The sequence below is a fragment of the Lampetra fluviatilis genome, chromosome 51 (assembly GCF_964198595.1).
Source record: "Lampetra fluviatilis chromosome 51, kcLamFluv1.1, whole genome shotgun sequence".
Lineage (NCBI taxonomy): Eukaryota > Metazoa > Chordata > Hyperoartia > Petromyzontiformes > Petromyzontidae > Lampetra > Lampetra fluviatilis.
The window spans coordinates 9229091-9246242 of NC_136325.1; the positions used below are offsets into that span (position 1 = coordinate 9229091).

The following is a 17152-nucleotide window of genomic DNA, read 5'->3' on the forward strand; positions in this document are numbered from 1 at the left end:
GCTGTGTGTGTGTGTGTGGCTGTGTGTGTGTGTGTGTGGCTGTGTGTGTGTGTGTGTGGCTGTGTGTGTGTGTGTGTGGCTGTGTGTGTGTGTGTGGCTGTGTGTGTGTGTGTGGCTGTGTGTGTGTGTGTGTGTGTGTGTGTGGCTGTGTGTGTGTGTGTGGCTGTGTGTGTGTGTGGCTGTGTGTGTGTGTGTGTGGCTGTGTGTGTGTGTGTGTGGCTGTGTGTGTGTGTGTGTGTGGCTGTGTGTGTGTGTGTGTGTGGCTGTGTGTGTGTGTGTGTGTGGCTGTGTGTGTGTGTGTGTGGCTGTGTGTGTGTGTGTGTGTGTGTGGCTGTGTGTGTGTGTGTGTGTGGCTGTGTGTGTGTGTGTGTGTGGCTGTGTGTGTGTGTGTGTGGCTGTGTGTGTGTGGCTGTGTGTGTGTGTGTGTGGCTGTGTGTGTGTGTGTGTGGCTGTGTGTGTGTGTGTGTGGCTGTGTGTGTGTGTGTGTGGCTGTGTGTGTGTGTGTGGCTGTGTGTGTGTGTGTGTGGCTGTGTGTGTGTGTGTGTGGCTGTGTGTGTGTGTGTGTGGCTGTGTGTGTGTGTGTGTGGCTGTGTGTGTGTGTGTGTGGCTGTGTGTGTGTGTGTGTGGCTGTGTGTGTGTGTGTGGCTGTGTGTGTGTGTGTGTGGCTGTGTGTGTGTGTGTGTAGCTGTGTGTGTGTGTGTGTGGCTGTGTGTGTGTGTGGCTGTGTGTGTCTGTGTGTGTGTGTGTGTGGCTGTGTGTGTGTGTGTGTGTGGCTGTGTGTGTGTGTGTGGCTGTGTGTGTGTGTGTGGCTGTGTGTGTGTGTGTGTGTGGCTGTGTGTGTGTGTGTGTGGCTGTGTGTGTGTGTGTGTGGCTGTGTGTGTGTGTGTGTGTGGCTGTGTGTGTGTGTGTGTGGCTGTGTGTGTGTGTGTGTGTGGCTGTGTGTGTGTGTGTGTGGCTGTGTGTGTGTGTGTGTGTGGCTGTGTGTGTGTGTGTGTGTGGCTGTGTGTGTGTGTGTGTGTGGCTGTGTGTGTGTGTGTGGCTGTGTGTGTGTGTGTGGCTGTGTGTGTGTGTGTGTGGCTGTGTGTGTGTGTGTGTGGCTGTGTGTGTGTGTGTGTGTGGCTGTGTGTGTGTGTGGCTGTGTGTGTGTGTGTGTGGCTGTGTGTGTGTGTGTGGCTGTGTGTGTGTGTGTGTGGCTGTGTGTGTGTGTGGCTGTGTGTGTGTGTGTGGCTGTGTGTGTGTGTGTGTGGCTGTGTGTGTGTGTGTGTGTGGCTGTGTGTGTGTGTGTGGCTGTGTGTGTGTGTGTGTGTGGCTGTGTGTGTGTGTGTGGCTGTGTGTGTGTGTGTGGCTGTGTGTGTGTGTGTGTGGCTGTGTGTGTGTGTGTGTGGCTGTGTGTGTGTGTGTGTGGCTGTGTGTGTGTGTGGCTGTGTGTGTGTGTGTGTGGCTGTGTGTGTGTGTGTGGCTGTGTGTGTGTGTGTGGCTGTGTGTGTGTGTGTGTGGCTGTGTGTGTGTGTGTGTGGCTGTGTGTGTGTGTGTGTGGCTGTGTGTGTGTGTGTGTGGCTGTGTGTGTGTGTGTGTGGCTGTGTGTGTGTGTGTGTGGCTGTGTGTGTGTGTGTGTGGCTGTGTGTGTGTGTGTGGCTGTGTGTGTGTGTGTGGCTGTGTGTGTGTGTCTGTGTGTGTGTGTGTGTGTGGCTGTGTGTGTGTGTGTGTGGCTGTGTGTGTGTGTGTGTGTGGCTGTGTGTGTGTGGCTGTGTGTGTGTGTGTGTGTGTGGCTGTGTGTGTGTGTGTGTGGCTGTGTGTGTGTGTGTGGCTGTGTGTGTGTGTGTGGCTGTGTGTGTGTGTGTGGCTGTGTGTGTGTGTGTGGCTGTGTGTGTGTGTGTGTGGCTGTGTGTGTGTGTGGCTGTGTGTGTGTGTGTGGCTGTGTGTGTGTGTGTGGCTGTGTGTGTGTGTGTGTGGCTGTGTGTGTGTGTGTGTGTGGCTGTGTGTGTGTGTGTGTGGCTGTGTGTGTGTGTGTGGCTGTGTGTGTGTGTGTGGCTGTGTGTGTGTGTGTGGCTGTGTGTGTGTGTGTGGCTGTGTGTGTGTGTGTGGCTGTGTGTGTGTGTGTGTGGCTGTGTGTGTGTGTGTGTGGCTGTGTGTGTGTGTGTGTGGCTGTGTGTGTGTGTGTGTGTGGCTGTGTGTGTGTGTGTGTGTGTGGCTGTGTGTGTGTGTGTGTGTGGCTGTGTGTGTGTGTGTGTGGCTGTGTGTGTGTGTGTGTGGCTGTGTGTGTGTGTGTGTGGCTGTGTGTGTGTGTGTGGCTGTGTGTGTGTGTGTGTGGCTGTGTGTGTGTGTGTGGCTGTGTGTGTGGCTGTGTGTGTGTGTGGCTGTGTGTGTGTGTGGCTGTGTGTGTGTGTGGCTGTGTGTGTGTGTGGCTGTGTGTGTGTGTGGCTGTGTGTGTGTGTGGCTGTGTGGCTGTGTGTGTGTGTGTGGCTGTGTGTGTGTGTGTGTGTGGCTGTGTGTGTGTGTGTGGCTGTGTGTGTGTGTGTGGCTGTGTGTGTGTGTGTGGCTGTGTGTGTGTGTGTGTGTGTGGCTGTGTGTGTGTGTGTGTGGCTGTGTGTGTGTGTGTGGCTGTGTGTGTGTGTGTGTGGCTGTGTGTGTGTGTGTGTGTGGCTGTGTGTGTGTGTGTGTGGCTGTGTGTGTGTGTGTGTGTGGCTGTGTGTGTGTGTGTGTGTGGCTGTGTGTGTGTGTGTGTGTGGCTGTGTGTGTGTGTGTGTGTGGCTGTGTGTGTGTGTGTGGCTGTGTGTGTGTGTGTGGCTGTGTGTGTGTGTGTGGCTGTGTGTGTGTGTGTGTGGCTGTGTGTGTGTGTGTGTGTGGCTGTGTGTGTGTGTGTGTGTGGCTGTGTGTGTGTGTGGCTGTGTGTGTGTGTGTGTGGCTGTGTGTGTGTGTGTGGCTGTGTGTGTGTGTGTGTGGCTGTGTGTGTGTGTGGCTGTGTGTGTGTGTGTGTGTGGCTGTGTGTGTGTGTGTGTGGCTGTGTGTGTGTGTGTGTGTGGCTGTGTGTGTGTGTGTGGCTGTGTGTGTGTGTGTGTGGCTGTGTGTGTGTGTGTGTGGCTGTGTGTGTGTGTGTGTGGCTGTGTGTGTGTGTGGCTGTGTGTGTGTGTGTGTGGCTGTGTGTGTGTGTGTGGCTGTGTGTGTGTGTGTGGCTGTGTGTGTGTGTGTGTGGCTGTGTGTGTGTGTGTGTGGCTGTGTGTGTGTGTGTGTGGCTGTGTGTGTGTGTGTGTGGCTGTGTGTGTGTGTGTGTGGCTGTGTGTGTGTGTGTGTGGCTGTGTGTGTGTGTGTGTGGCTGTGTGTGTGTGTGTGGCTGTGTGTGTGTGTGTGGCTGTGTGTGTGTGTCTGTGTGTGTGTGTGTGTGTGGCTGTGTGTGTGTGTGTGTGGCTGTGTGTGTGTGTGTGTGTGGCTGTGTGTGTGTGGCTGTGTGTGTGTGTGTGTGTGTGGCTGTGTGTGTGTGTGTGTGGCTGTGTGTGTGTGTGTGGCTGTGTGTGTGTGTGTGGCTGTGTGTGTGTGTGTGGCTGTGTGTGTGTGTGTGTGTGGCTGTGTGTGTGTGTGGCTGTGTGTGTGTGTGTGGCTGTGTGTGTGTGTGTGGCTGTGTGTGTGTGTGTGTGGCTGTGTGTGTGTGTGTGTGTGGCTGTGTGTGTGTGTGTGTGGCTGTGTGTGTGTGTGTGGCTGTGTGTGTGTGTGTGGCTGTGTGTGTGTGTGTGGCTGTGTGTGTGTGTGTGGCTGTGTGTGTGTGTGTGGCTGTGTGTGTGTGTGTGTGGGTGTGTGTGTGTGTGTGGCTGTGTGTGTGTGTGTGTGGCTGTGTGTGTGTGTGTGTGTGGCTGTGTGTGTGTGTGTGTGTGGCTGTGTGTGTGTGTGTGTGTGGCTGTGTGTGTGTGTGTGTGGCTGTGTGTGTGTGTGTGTGGCTGTGTGTGTGTGTGTGTGGCTGTGTGTGTGTGTGTGGCTGTGTGTGTGTGTGTGTGGCTGTGTGTGTGTGTGTGTGGCTGTGTGTGTGGCTGTGTGTGTGTGTGGCTGTGTGTGTGTGTGGCTGTGTGTGTGTGTGGCTGTGTGTGTGTGTGGCTGTGTGTGTGTGTGGCTGTGTGTGTGTGTGGCTGTGTGGCTGTGTGTGTGTGTGTGGCTGTGTGTGTGTGTGTGTGTGGCTGTGTGTGTGTGTGTGGCTGTGTGTGTGTGTGTGGCTGTGTGTGTGTGTGTGGCTGTGTGTGTGTGTGTGTGTGGCTGTGTGTGTGTGTGTGTGGCTGTGTGTGTGTGTGTGTGGCTGTGTGTGTGTGTGTGGCTGTGTGTGTGTGTGTGTGGCTGTGTGTGTGTGTGTGTGGCTGTGTGTGTGTGTGTGTGTGGCTGTGTGTGTGTGTGGCTGTGTGTGTGTGTGTGTGTGGCTGTGTGTGTGTGTGGCTGTGTGTGTGTGTGTGGCTGTGTGTGTGTGTGTGGCTGTGTGTGTGTGTGTGGCTGTGTGTGTGTGTGTGTGTGGCTGTGTGTGTGTGTGTGTGTGGCTGTGTGTGTGTGTGTGTGTGGCTGTGTGTGTGTGTGTGGCTGTGTGTGTGTGTGGCTGTGTGTGTGTGTGTGGCTGTGTGTGTGTGTGTGGCTGTGTGTGTGTGTGGCTGTGTGTGGCTGTGTGTGTGTGTGTGTGTGTGGCTGTGTGTGTGTGTGGCTGTGTGTGTGTGTGTGTGTGGCTGTGTGTGTGTGTGTGTGTGGCTGTGTGTGTGTGTGTGGCTGTGTGTGTGTGTGGCTGTGTGTGTGTGTGTGTGTGGCTGTGTGTGTGTGTGTGGCTGTGTGTGTGTGTGTGGCTGTGTGTGTGTGTGGCTGTGTGTGTGTGTGTGGCTGTGTGTGTGTGTGTGTGTGGCTGTGTGTGTATGTGTGGCTGTGTGTGTGTGTGTGGCTGTGTGTGTGTGTGTGTGGCTGTGTGTGTGTGTGTGGCTGTGTGTGTGTGTGGCTGTGTGTGTGTGTGTGTGTGGCTGTGTGTGTGTGTGTGGCTGTGTGTGTGTGTGTGTGTGGCTGTGTGTGTGTGTGTGTGTGGCTGTGTGTGTGTGTGTGTGGCTGTGTGTGTGTGTGTGTGGCTGTGTGTGTGTGTGTGGCTGTGTGTGTGTGTGTGGCTGTGTGTGTGTGTGTGGCTGTGTGTGTGTGTGTGTGGCTGTGTGTGTGTGTGTGGCTGTGTGTGTGTGTGTGTGTGGCTGTGTGTGTGGCTGTGTGTGTGTGTGTGGCTGTGTGTGTGTGTGTGTGGCTGTGTGTGTGTGTGGCTGTGTGTGTGTGTGTGTGGCTGTGTGTGTGTGTGTGTGTGGCTGTGTGTGTGTGTGTGGCTGTGTGTGTGTGTGTGTGTGGCTGTGTGTGTGTGTGGCTGTGTGTGTGTGTGTCTGTGTGTGTGTGTGTGTGTGTGGCTGTGTGTGTGTGTGTGTGTGGCTGTGTGTGTGTGTGTGTGTGGCTGTGTGTGTGTGTGGCTGTGTGTGTGTGTGGCTGTGTGTGTGTGTGTGTGTGGCTGTGTGTGTGTGTGTGTGTGGCTGTGTGTGTGTGTGTGTGTGGCTGTGTGTGTGTGTGTGTGTGGCTGTGTGTGTGTGTGTGTGTGGCTGTGTGTGTGTGTGTGTGTGGCTGTGTGTGTGTGTGTGTGTGGCTGTGTGTGTGTGTGTGGCTGTGTGTGTGTGTGTGGCTGTGTGTGTGTGTGTGGCTGTGTGTGTGTGTGTGGCTGTGTGTGTGTGTGTGGCTGTGTGTGTGTGTGTGGCTGTGTGTGTGTGTGTGTGTGGCTGTGTGTGTGTGTGTGTGTGGGTGTGTGTGTGGCTGTGTGTGTGTGTGTGTGTGGCTGTGTGTGTGTGTGTGTGTGGCTGTGTGTGTGTGTGTTTGTGGCTGTGTGTGTGTGTGTGGCTGTGTGTGTGTGTGTGTGTGGCTGTGTGTGTGTGTGTGTGGCTGTGTGTGTGTGTGTGGCTGTGTGTGTGTGTGTGTGTGGCTGTGTGTGTGTGTGTGGCTGTGTGTGTGTGTGTGTGTGGCTGTGTGTGTGTGTGTGTGGCTGTGTGTGTGTGTGTGTGGCTGTGTGTGTGTGTGTGTGTGGCTGTGTGTGTGTGTGTGTGGCTGTGTGTGTGTGTGTGGCTGTGTGTGTGTGTGGCTGTGTGTGTGTGTGTGGCTGTGTGTGTGTGTGTGGCTGTGTGTGTGTGTGTGTGTGGCTGTGTGTGTGTGTGTGTGTGGCTGTGTGTGTGTGTGTGTGTGGCTGTGTGTGTGTGTGTGGCTGTGTGTGTGTGTGTGTGTGGCTGTGTGTGTGTGTGTGGCTGTGTGTGTGTGTGTGTGTGGCTGTGTGTGTGTGTGTGTGGCTGTGTGTGTGTGTGTGTGTGGCTGTGTGTGTGTGTGTGTGGCTGTGTGTGTGTGTGTGTGGCTGTGTGTGTGTGGCTGTGTGTGTGTGTGTGTGGCTGTGTGTGTGTGTGTGTGGCTGTGTGTGTGTGTGTGTGGCTGTGTGTGTGTGTGTGTGGCTGTGTGTGTGTGTGTGGCTGTGTGTGTGTGTGTGTGGCTGTGTGTGTGTGTGTGTGGCTGTGTGTGTGTGTGTGTGGCTGTGTGTGTGTGTGTGTGGCTGTGTGTGTGTGTGTGTGGCTGTGTGTGTGTGTGTGTGGCTGTGTGTGTGTGTGGCTGTGTGTGTGTGTGTGTGGCTGTGTGTGTGTGTGTGTGTGGCTGTGTGTGTGTGTGTGTGGCTGTGTGTGTGTGTGTGGCTGTGTGTGTGTGTGTGGCTGTGTGTGTGTGTGTGGCTGTGTGTGTGTGTGTGGCTGTGTGTGTGTGTGTGGCTGTGTGTGTGGCTGTGTGTGTGTGTGTGGCTCTGTGTGTGTGTGTGGCTCTGTGTGTGTGTGTGGCTGTGTGTGTGTGGCTGTGTGTGTGTGTGTGGCTGTGTGTGTGTGTGTGGCTGTGTGTGTGTGTGTGGCTGTGTGTGTGTGGGTGGCTGTGTGTGTGTGTGTGGCTGTGTGTGTGTGTGTGTGGCTGTGTGTGTGTGTGTGTGGCTGTGTGTGTGTGTGTGGCTGTGTGTGTGTGTGTGTGTGGCTGTGTGTGTGTGTGTGGCTGTGTGTGTGTGTGTGGCTGTGTGTGTGTGTGTGTGGCTGTGTGTGTGTGTGGCTGTGTGTGTGTGTGTGGCTGTGTGTGTGTGTGTGGCTGTGTGTGTGTGTGTGTGGCTGTGTGTGTGTGTGGCTGTGTGTGTGTGTGGCTGTGTGTGTGTAGCTGTGTGTGTGTGTGGCTGTATGAATGAAGGCGTGAATGGACCAGTGTGTGTGCGCGCGCACGTGTGTTTAGTTAAGGTGTGATGATTCACTATCAACCTCCGGCCACCCCGTTCCCACACACACACACACACATGCAACACGTGTGAATCCATCACATGCAACACGTGTGAATCCATCACATGCAACACGTGTGAATCCATCACATGCAACACGTGTGAATCCATCACATGCAACACGTGTGAATCCATCACATGCAACACGTGTGAATCCATCACATGCAACACGTGTGAATCCATCACATGCAACACGTGTGAATCCATCACATGCAACACACGTGCATCCATCACATGCAACACGTGTGAATCCATCACATGCAACACGTGTGAATCCATCACATGCAACACGTGTGAATCCATCACATGCAACACGTGTGAATCCATCACATGCAACACACGTGCATCCATCACATGGAACACGCGTGAATCCATGATATGCAACACGCGTGAAGCGAAACGCGTTGATCCTCACGCACAATGTCTGTAATCGTGAGATTCGGAGGCAATATTGAGGCATCGTTAACACCCAGTGCTTTAGTGGGTGTGCGGTGTGAGAGTGTGTGTGTGTCTGCGGTGTGTGTGGTGTGAGAGTGTGTGTGAGATTGTGTGTGTGTGAGAGTGTGTGTGTGGTGTGACATTGTGTGTGTGTGTGGTATGATCGGCCTCAGTGGAGGAGGCTCGTGAAGGACGCTACTGGGCAGTTGGAGGCAGTCGCCCTCCAACAACAACGGAGGGCGGAGGAGCGACGCTCACAACAACGAGCGGAGCGCCGGGTGGCTAAAGCACAGCAAGTTGGTACAGTAGGGGGCACAGGTGGTGCATCAGCCAGTCATCTCGGTCATCTCGGTCAGTCGACCCGTGGCACCTGGGTCTGCCCCGTGACGTCCTGCCAGCGGGCGTTCGACACTTCACGTGGCCTCAAGGTGCACATGGCCTGGCACAAGCGTCGTGGTGACGTCACCGCCACTTAGTGGCGAATGGCGGTTGTTGTTGTTGTGTGGTGTGAGAGTGTGTGTGGTGTGAGATTGTGTGTGTGTGTGGTGTGAGAGTGTGTGTGTGTGTGTGCGGTGTGAGAGTGTGTGTGTGTGTGAGATTGTGTGTGTGTGTGGTGTGAGAGTGTGTGTGTGTGTGTGCGGTGTGAGAGTGTGTGTGTGTGTGTGCGGTGTGAGAGTGTGTGTGTGTGTGTGCGGTGTGAGAGTGTGTGTGTGTGGTGTGAGAGTGTGTGTGTGTGTGTGCGGTGTGAGAGTGTGTGTGTGTGTGAGATTGTGTGTGTGTGTGGTGTGAGAGTGTGTGTGTGTGTGTGCGGTGTGAGAGTGTGTGTGTGTGTGAGAGTGTGTGCAGTGTGAGAGTGTGTGTGGTGTGTGATATTGTGTGTGTGTGATATCGTGTGTGTGTGAGAGATTGTGTGTGTGTGTGTGCGGTGTAAGCTAGTGTGTGCGCGGTGTGATATAATGCGCGTGTGTGTCCGTTTTAATAGATTTCTGTGTGCGTGTGCGATTGTGCCCATCTCACAAACTATACATTTGTTATGCCGCCAGGTAAAGCCCGCTGTGCGAAAAACAGCTCAACGAAGTGGCTTATCGCGTGCACGTGTATAGCGGCCAAGTGCTGAAAGGATCGCCGTGTGTGTGTGTGTGTGCGATTGTGTCCATGTGAATGGACTGCCGTGTGTGTGTGCGATTGTGTCCATGTGAACGGACAGACTGGGCAGCACAGGTGTGTGGGTGCAGGCGCATTCATCCACGTGCAGTCAACACATTCCACCCGAGGTCTGCCCCTTCGCCTCCTGTGAGCGAACTTGCAGCACTTCGCCCGTGCAGTGCATTCGATGGAGCTGCGTGTCGTTGTCTTTGCTATCGATGATGATGCGTGTCGTTGTCTTTGCTATCGATGATGATGCGTGTCGTTGTCTTTGCTATCGATGATGATGCGTGCCGTTGTCTTGGCGTGGTCTGCCACTGGCCCTGCTGTTGTTTAGCTGCCGTGCCCAGGTTTTGGTGTACTTTCGCGAATCGAACTTAAGTATAAAACATCATACCTGTCAACCCATTATCAGTGCCCTATCTTATTACAGACAAATTCAGACCGTATTGGTCACCCCGTGCTGTTATCAATCTCAACGTCCATCATACAAAGTCCCATCACAAGGACGAAACACAAAGACATTTAGGGTTTTTTGTCCTGTATTGAAACGGCTGTACGCCGTATGGAGCTGTAAACTCAATTTCCCTGTACAAGAATACGGGGTAAACCGTGTGGGTTGACAGGTATCTGTATATATACATGTTATACTGGTAGGAACCACCTGGTTCCACCAGCCCACAGGGGATTATTGTGTCCGTCCGTCGTGCATCCAAAAATGGGAGGGGTGGGGCTGGGTGGAGAGGGGAGGGTGGGGAGGGGCTAGGTGGGGAGGGGCTGGGTGGAGAGGATGGGGCTGGGTGGGGGGTGGGAGGGGTGGGGCTGGGTGGAGAGGGGAGGGAGAGAGGGGCTGGGTGGAGAGGGGAGGGTGGGGAGGGGCTGGGTGGGGAGGGGAGGGGCTGAGTGGGGAGGGTGGGGAGGGGCTGGGTGGGGGGTGGGAGGGGTGGGGCTGGGTGGAGAGGGGAGGGAGAGAGGGGCTGGGTGGAGAGGGGAGGGTGGGGAGGGGCTGGGTGGGGAGGGGAGGGGCTGAGTGGGGAGGGTGGGGAGGGGCTGGGTGGGGGGTGTGAGGGGTGGGGCTGGGTGGGGAGGGACTGGTCACCCCGTGGTGCCCTTATAAAACTCAACTACTCACGCCGGCTTGTGCCCGCCCTCACAGTCGGCCCAGTCGGGCATGTTTGCGGAATACACCACGCCGCCGTTGACCCTGGCCATTGACCGAGCAACCCAACGTTCCTACCAGCTCCCTCCACAGGAATGTGTTTCTTTGTATATATGTATTGTTACCTTTCCCACACTTCGCACGCCTATTGTTTCGTTGGATTATTTGTTGCCTGTAACTTTCTGACCCCGTGCCCCTACTGGACACATCTGTGAAAAAAGAGCTTTCTAGCTCACCGGATTTCTCCAGGATATTAATTCGGATTCTGAATGGAACTTGCCATGTGTGCGAGCGGTGGGATGACATTGTTTTCTCTGAGCCTCCTTGTGCCAGGTTAGGTGCCTCGAAGTGCACCTAGCCTAGCACAAGCGTCGTGTTGACGGTGTGTGCGTGTGATGTTGGGTGTGATGGTGTGTGTGTCTTTGTGTGTGTGTGGTGTGTCTTTGTGTGTGTGATGGTGTGTGTGTGGTGTATTTGTGTGTGCGATGGTGTGCGTGTGTGTGATGGTGTGTGTGACGATGTGTGTGATGGTGTGTGTGATGTTGGGTGTGATGGTGTGTATGTGTGTCTTGTGTGTGTGATTGTGTGTCTTTGTGTGTGTGTGTGACGGTCTGTGTGATGGTGTGTGTGTGATGCTGTGTGTGATTGTGTGTGTGTGACGTTGTGTGTGTGACGTTGTGTGTGTGATGGTGTGTGTGTGATGGTGTGTGTGATGGTGTGTGTGACGTTGTGTGTGTGATGGTGTGTGTGTGATGGTGTGTGTGATGCTATGTGATGGTGTGTGTGATGGGGTGTGTGATGCTGCATGTGCGTTCTGCGGCGTGGGTGAGTACAGTGCATTCCACGTGTGCGGAGTGTGTGTGCGTGATGGACAGTGTTCCCAGCCTCCTTCTAACACCCGACTCAAACATGACTCGCCACTCGGTCAACACAGCTTCGTGATGTGCTTTTTTCGCTCTCTCTCAGCTTTCCCATCCAGGGTTTTTTTCATTCAAAGAAACGCCAACACTGTCTGTATATATTATATTACAAAACAATATCCGTGCAATGGATAATGAGGAACGATGAGATCGTTTCAGCGTTTTTAATATAAAATTGAAAGTCAAATGTCACGCTGGGCAGCAGCTCGCAGGAGAAACCCGCGGCGCTCCACAAGCCGCTGCAGCCTTCGACTGCAAACCTGGGTCACTGTGTGTGTGTCTGTGTGTGTGTCTGTGTGTGTGTATCTGTGTGTGTCTGTGTGTCTGTCTGTGTGTGTGTCTGTGTGTGTGTATGTGTGTGTATGTGTCTGTGTGTGTGTCTGTGTGTGTGTCTGTGTGTGTGTATGTGTGTGTGTGTATGTGTCTGTGTGTGTGTTTATGTGGGTCTGTGTGTGTGTCTGTCTGTGTGAATCTGTGTGACTGTGTGTGTGTCTCTGTGTGTGTGTCTGTGTGTGTGTATCTGTGTGTGTGTGTCTGTGTGTCTGTGTGTGTGTCTGTGTGTGTGTCTGTGTGTGTGTATGTGTGTGTGTGTATGTGTCTGTGTGTGTGTCTATGTGGGTCTGTGTGTGTGTCTGTCTGTGTGAATCTGTGTGACTGTGTGTGTGTCTCTGTGTGTGTGTCTGTGTGTGTGAGTGTCTGTGTGTGAGTGTCTGTGTGTGTGTGTCTGCGTGTGTGTGTGAGTGTCTGTGTGTGTGAGTGTCTGCGTGTGTGTGTCTGTGTGTGTATCTGTGTGTGTCTGTATCTGTGTGTCTGTGTGTGTTGGGGAGCGGTAGCGTAGCGGTCTACGCTGCGCTACGAACACACCGTCCCGAGTTCGATTCCCGCTCACGGCCAACACCGGTGACGATTATCCGAACATGTCCTGGGCCTCTCCCCCCCTAGGTCGACTCAGCCTCAAAATGAGTGCCTGGCGCGGTGTGTGTAAACATCGCCACTAGGGAGACAAAGGCGGCCGGGCGTGGTGTTGGCCACCCACCCTCTCGTGCGCCGTGCCGGCCTTCATAGATGCTCGCTAACAGCACTTGCCCCAACAGTCTGTTAATGCGACACGGGGAACGAGGGGGGGTGGGGCATCTTTGGCTTTGCTGCAGTGAGCGTAGTTGTTACACAAATTGCCCATTCTCACTTGCCAACAACGCTCCCAGGGGAAGGCATCAAGGCGAGCACACAAGCACTGCACGCCGGGCCGCGTGTGTGCTCGCGCGTGCCGTCTCAATGATCCGGACATTGCACAATTTGCACGACCGCGTGCTGCGTGCTGCTCGTCTTGGCAGCGCTTCAAGCGCGTCAAAGTCTCAGGTTTGGGAGGGGAGGGGCTGGGTGCAGAGGGTGGGGAGGGGCTGGGTGGGGAGGGTGGGGCTGGGTGGGGGGTGGGAGGGGTGGGGCTGGGTGGGGAGGGGCTGGTCACCCCGTGGTGCCCTTATAAAACTCAACGTTTATCCTACTCACGCCGGCTTGTGCCCGCCCTCACAGTCGGGCATATTTGCGGAATACACCACGCCGCCGTTGACCCTGGCCATTGACCAAGCAACCCAACGTTCCTACCAGCTCCCTCCGCAGGGATGTGTTTTTTTAAACAATCGTCAGTATCTGAATCTGTATCTATAGCGGAGGAATCCGATGAGCTGCAAAGCTCTTTCGCAGATGTCCAGTAGGGGCGGGTGAGAACGACACAACAACAAGCAGTACAACAAACACGATGGTAGTGCACAGCACAAGTAAGGTAAACACGTCACCCAAACACAAACAAATACAACACTCAACCACCCCCATCCTGCCAGGCAAAGCCCACTGAGGTATTCACTCATTTTCTCAGAAGCAACCACCTGGCAACCACAAATGAGAGCGCAACAACGTGGCCCCAACATTTGGACATTTTTCGCCGCCGCAAAATTATCCAAAACAACCTCAATGCGTTGCCCCTTGCGGGGGGCAGGCAAGGCCAGGCCTCTCCGAGCCCCAAAACTTTGCGGGAAAGACATCAAAGTCCCTCCGGTCGGTGGCAGCGAGGACCCCCCGCTCCCGTGGGACTCGCATCTCGGCCCCCGTTCAAATCGTCGTCGTCTAAGGGCAACGAGCTAGAGGCGGTAATGTGCCCTAATTCGTTCATATTCCCATCGCCGCTGGACCCCCCTGGCAGAGTAACACACAGCAGATGTGTATCGCCCGCTTCGTGGGTCTGTAAAGTTCAGCGTCTCGCTGTTACTCCCCCCACCACCAACAACCATCATCACCACCAACCACCACCACCAACCACCACCACCAACCACCACCACCAACCACCCCGAGGGGGCTTTAATGACTGGCACGGAGCCAGGGTGCCTGTGCTCGCCGTTCCGCCTACGGAATTGCCGCCACGATTGTTTCCATTCACTTCGTTGGGGGGGGGGCGTCTGATTCAATGGGCCTTTAGAACTGCGTTGTGTACAGGGACTCCTCTACTTACGAACATTCGACTTACGAACTTTCAGGGATACGAACAGACCTGTCCGTATGTCCAGTCGCCTGTTCGGACTGAGAGTCGCAAGTTCAACCGTCGCGCAATAGATGACGTTGGTGGCATCTACATCTACAGAACGTGAAGATCCAGTGGCATCTACATCTATAGAACGTGAAGAACCAGTGGCATCTACATCTACAGAACGTGAAGAACCAGTGGCATCTACATCTATAGAACGTGAAGAACCAGTGGCATCTACATAACATGAAGAACCAGTGGCATCTACATCTACAGAACGTGAAGAACCAGTGGCATCTACATAACATGAAGAACCAGTGGAATCTACATCTACAGAACGTGAAGAACCAGTGGCATCTACATCTGAAGAACACGAAGGACCAGTGGCATCTACAGGAGAGTATACAATTTTTAAAGCCATTCCGCGTGTTTAGTGTACATGCCGTATAACACGTTGGGATTTGACAGGAGTAAAGTTGGACTTACGAACAAATCTACTGACGAACAGACTTCTGAAATCTAGCTCGTTCGTGAGTCGAGGAGTCCCTGTATGTTGAACTTCTTTCGCACCGTACCTATGGTATATTTTTGCGATCAGATCCAAAGTGCGATGACCGACGATGGCTTCCAGACCCGACATTTGTGCGGTTATTTTTACTCTGAAATGTTAATGGAAGGCTTTGATTGGCTGCAGGGGATCTACATGGGAAGCTTTATTTTCTGTCGGAGGTCGTTCAAGGGTCGGTTAAGGATGAGCAACACAGCAGGGCTTTAATTGGGACAGACAGGCACAATGTCAGGGAGCTCCAAACGATGGACGCGAACTTTTTAGCGAAGCCAACAGTTCAACAAACATCCAACCGCACGGATGTCGTCAGGGGGGAAAAGCGCAGCTGTCTGACCGCTACGCCTTACTCAGCCTACAGAGGGAAAATGTTGTGCCGACCCTGTCATCATTGATTCATTTTCTCCTTTGCCGTACCAGGTGCGCGCCCCTTGAGATGAATTCGCTTCGCGCTCGTTTGACAACAAAATCGCGCAATTTCCCAACGTGGGGCCCTTTCGGCTCTTCACGGGCACGTGAGCGCCCGCTCCTTTGAATGCCGCCACGGAGTCGCAGCTGCGAGCAGTGGGTGGACTGATCTTGTAAGTTGACACAGCGAATGACTTTCAACTGCACGCAAAGCTGCTCGAGGCGACATTCAAGTGAGGGTGGAAATTCGGCTTTCGTCCAGGTTTGTCGTAGAAACGCAGCAGCCACGCTGCCGATATCAATTTGGACATTCTGTACCAAAATCTGGAGGAAGCCTTTCCCACCAAAGCACAATGAGCACTTTTTTCGCACCGTACCTAGACAAACGTGCTAATCGGACGTGCGGAATCTGCCTCTGAATATAAAACAATTTCCAAAGTTTCAACGAATTACTAATTAAAGGCTTATTCATGAAGTATGAGAATGTTAATCGCGTTTACGACGTCCATTTCCCCTAAATCATGGTACTAGTTATGCGTATTACTCTGATACAATGCTACAGTACGCAATGCTACAGTACGGGGTATTTAATCATAACAACAATGGAATAATAAAGATTCCTTTATCGAGGAATGTTTCTCTTAGCCTTGAGCGAAATCTGAGGTGCGGTAAAGAGGTTTAACATACCGTACATAAATACAGTATAGTTCATGCCACTGCCAATGCCAACTAATAAAAAAAAATACCCCATCAATATTCCAAGAGCCGGCGATGCCACGTGGTGACTACGAGACGCGTCACGAAGCGGCGGTCCCTTCAAGAGCCACCGCGTGCCGGCCCCCCCACCCCCCCCCCGCTATAGAGAAAGTGCTCAACATCCTTCTCGTAACCCCACCTCGTCTCTGCGGGAATCGTCCACGCTGATTGTGGCGTGGACACGACGTGACAGGCCTGACGGTGGCGAGCGCCGTTGTTGACTCGCGTGACGTGCAGCTTTGCGTGCAACTATAATTATAATATAATTATAACTATTATAATACAATTGTTAATATTATAATCATCACAGCGGGCGTCGAGCTGATCCGGGATTAACGCCACTACCCGCTGAGAGGAGCCCCCGATGATGCCACCCAGTAGAGGATGAATGAGAGTCAGTGTTTATCACTGGGAGAATCCGATGAGCAATGAAGCTCTTGTTCACAGGTGTTCAGTAGAGAATGAATGAGAGTCAGTGTTTATCACTGGGAGAATCTGATGATCTCTAAAGCTCTTGTTCACAGGTGTTCAGTAGAGGATGAATGAGAGTCAGTGTTTATCACTGGGAGAATCCGATGATCTATAAAGCTCTTGTTCACAGGTGTTCAGTAGGGGCGGGTTAGAACGTTACAACAACAAACATCTCAACAAACATGATAGGAGGGCAAAGTATAGGAAAGGCAAACAGATCACTTTAAAATGTAAATACAAATATAACTCAACTACGAATTTGTTATCTTACTGATTCTCACGTGTCACTCAACCGGCCGTGCGGCTCAGCGCTGGAGCGCGGCTCGCAATGAGGTCACGATTTCAAATCCTAGTTGAGGATGGACCCAGCCTATCATTCATCCGGGGTCGATAAAATCGAGAACCACTTTGTGGGGAAGTTAATAGTGATTGTCCTATGGACAGACTCGCCCTCCAGCCTGAGAGAAAGTGTAATGTTGACCACTGTCTTCCTCTGCGCAAGGGGATGCGAGCGGGACATCTCTTTGGCTCCGATTATCACGGTTGGCCACGTACGGCGCGAAAGAAGTTCAACTCACTTGGTGCAGTTGCGAGTGAGTGAGTGCCCGCGTGGTGTGAGCGTCTCACCTCGGCTCGTTCTCGCTCACAGCCTGCACGAGCCCCAGCAGTAGCATCAGCAGCAGCAGCAGGCAGCTCCAGTACAGCAGCGGCAGCAGTGGCAGCGAAGGAGTAGCAGGGGACCTTCCTCCGCGGGCCATGGCTCCTCACGTCCCGAGGAGGGAGACGCGGCCGACGATCCCGGCCCGTGGCAGAGCTGAGAGCGAGCTCGGAGCCGGCGACGGATGCGGCACGGGGGATGAGAATGGGATCTCTTGTCCGGAGGCACTAACTCACTCACTCTCCCTCTCGTTTGGGTTGGGGAAAAATGTCTGGGGGAGGTGGGGGAGAGTTTCGGCTTCGGGTGAATGGGGGGTGGTGAGAGAGAGAGAGAGGAGTGGCTGGCTGGGGGAGTTGTTGGGAGAAGCCGAGAGGTGAGTGAACGAGGCCAGTGGTGAGGGGGTGGGTGGAGAGTGCTGCGTGGGTAAGTCAGGAGAGTGGATACGCTATTTAAACTTTTTTTCGTTGACCAGGTAAGGCACCACTGAGCGATGTGGCTCTGTTGATTCAGAAGCGACCTGGTTATCACAGATGATAGCTCAACGAAGTGGCGGCTTCTCAGCACGTGGACATTTATAGTTGCAGCCAAAAACTCTCAACTCGTGGTGATGTTCATTCTAAATGTGGAGGGGTGGGTGGGGGGGACAAACTCGACCACGAGCAGAGAGAGCGAGCGAGAGAGACACCGCAAACTCCAAATATGCAGTGGCAGGCATCGTCAGGATCGGGAACGAGCCGACGACCTCCTGCATACTTGGCGATGGAGTTAACAGCTCCTCCTGGCCACCGCAGGGCTCCACTT

The 17152-nt window shown here is 53.7% G+C and overlaps 1 protein-coding gene across 1 annotated transcript in view; it reads right to left on the reverse strand.

The window, feature by feature from the left end:
• The window catches only part of LOC144948954 (procollagen C-endopeptidase enhancer 2-like), a 36964-nt gene extending 20362 nt beyond the window's left edge, over positions 1 to 16602 (reverse strand). Inside the window, exon 1 of the mRNA XM_078878712.1 lies at positions 16321 to 16602. Within this exon, the coding sequence (XP_078734838.1) occupies positions 16321 to 16451 (131 nt within the window). The 5' untranslated portion in view covers positions 16452 to 16602. The remainder of the gene's footprint in view (positions 1 to 16320) is intronic.
• Between the last annotated feature and the right edge of the window lie 550 nt (positions 16603 to 17152).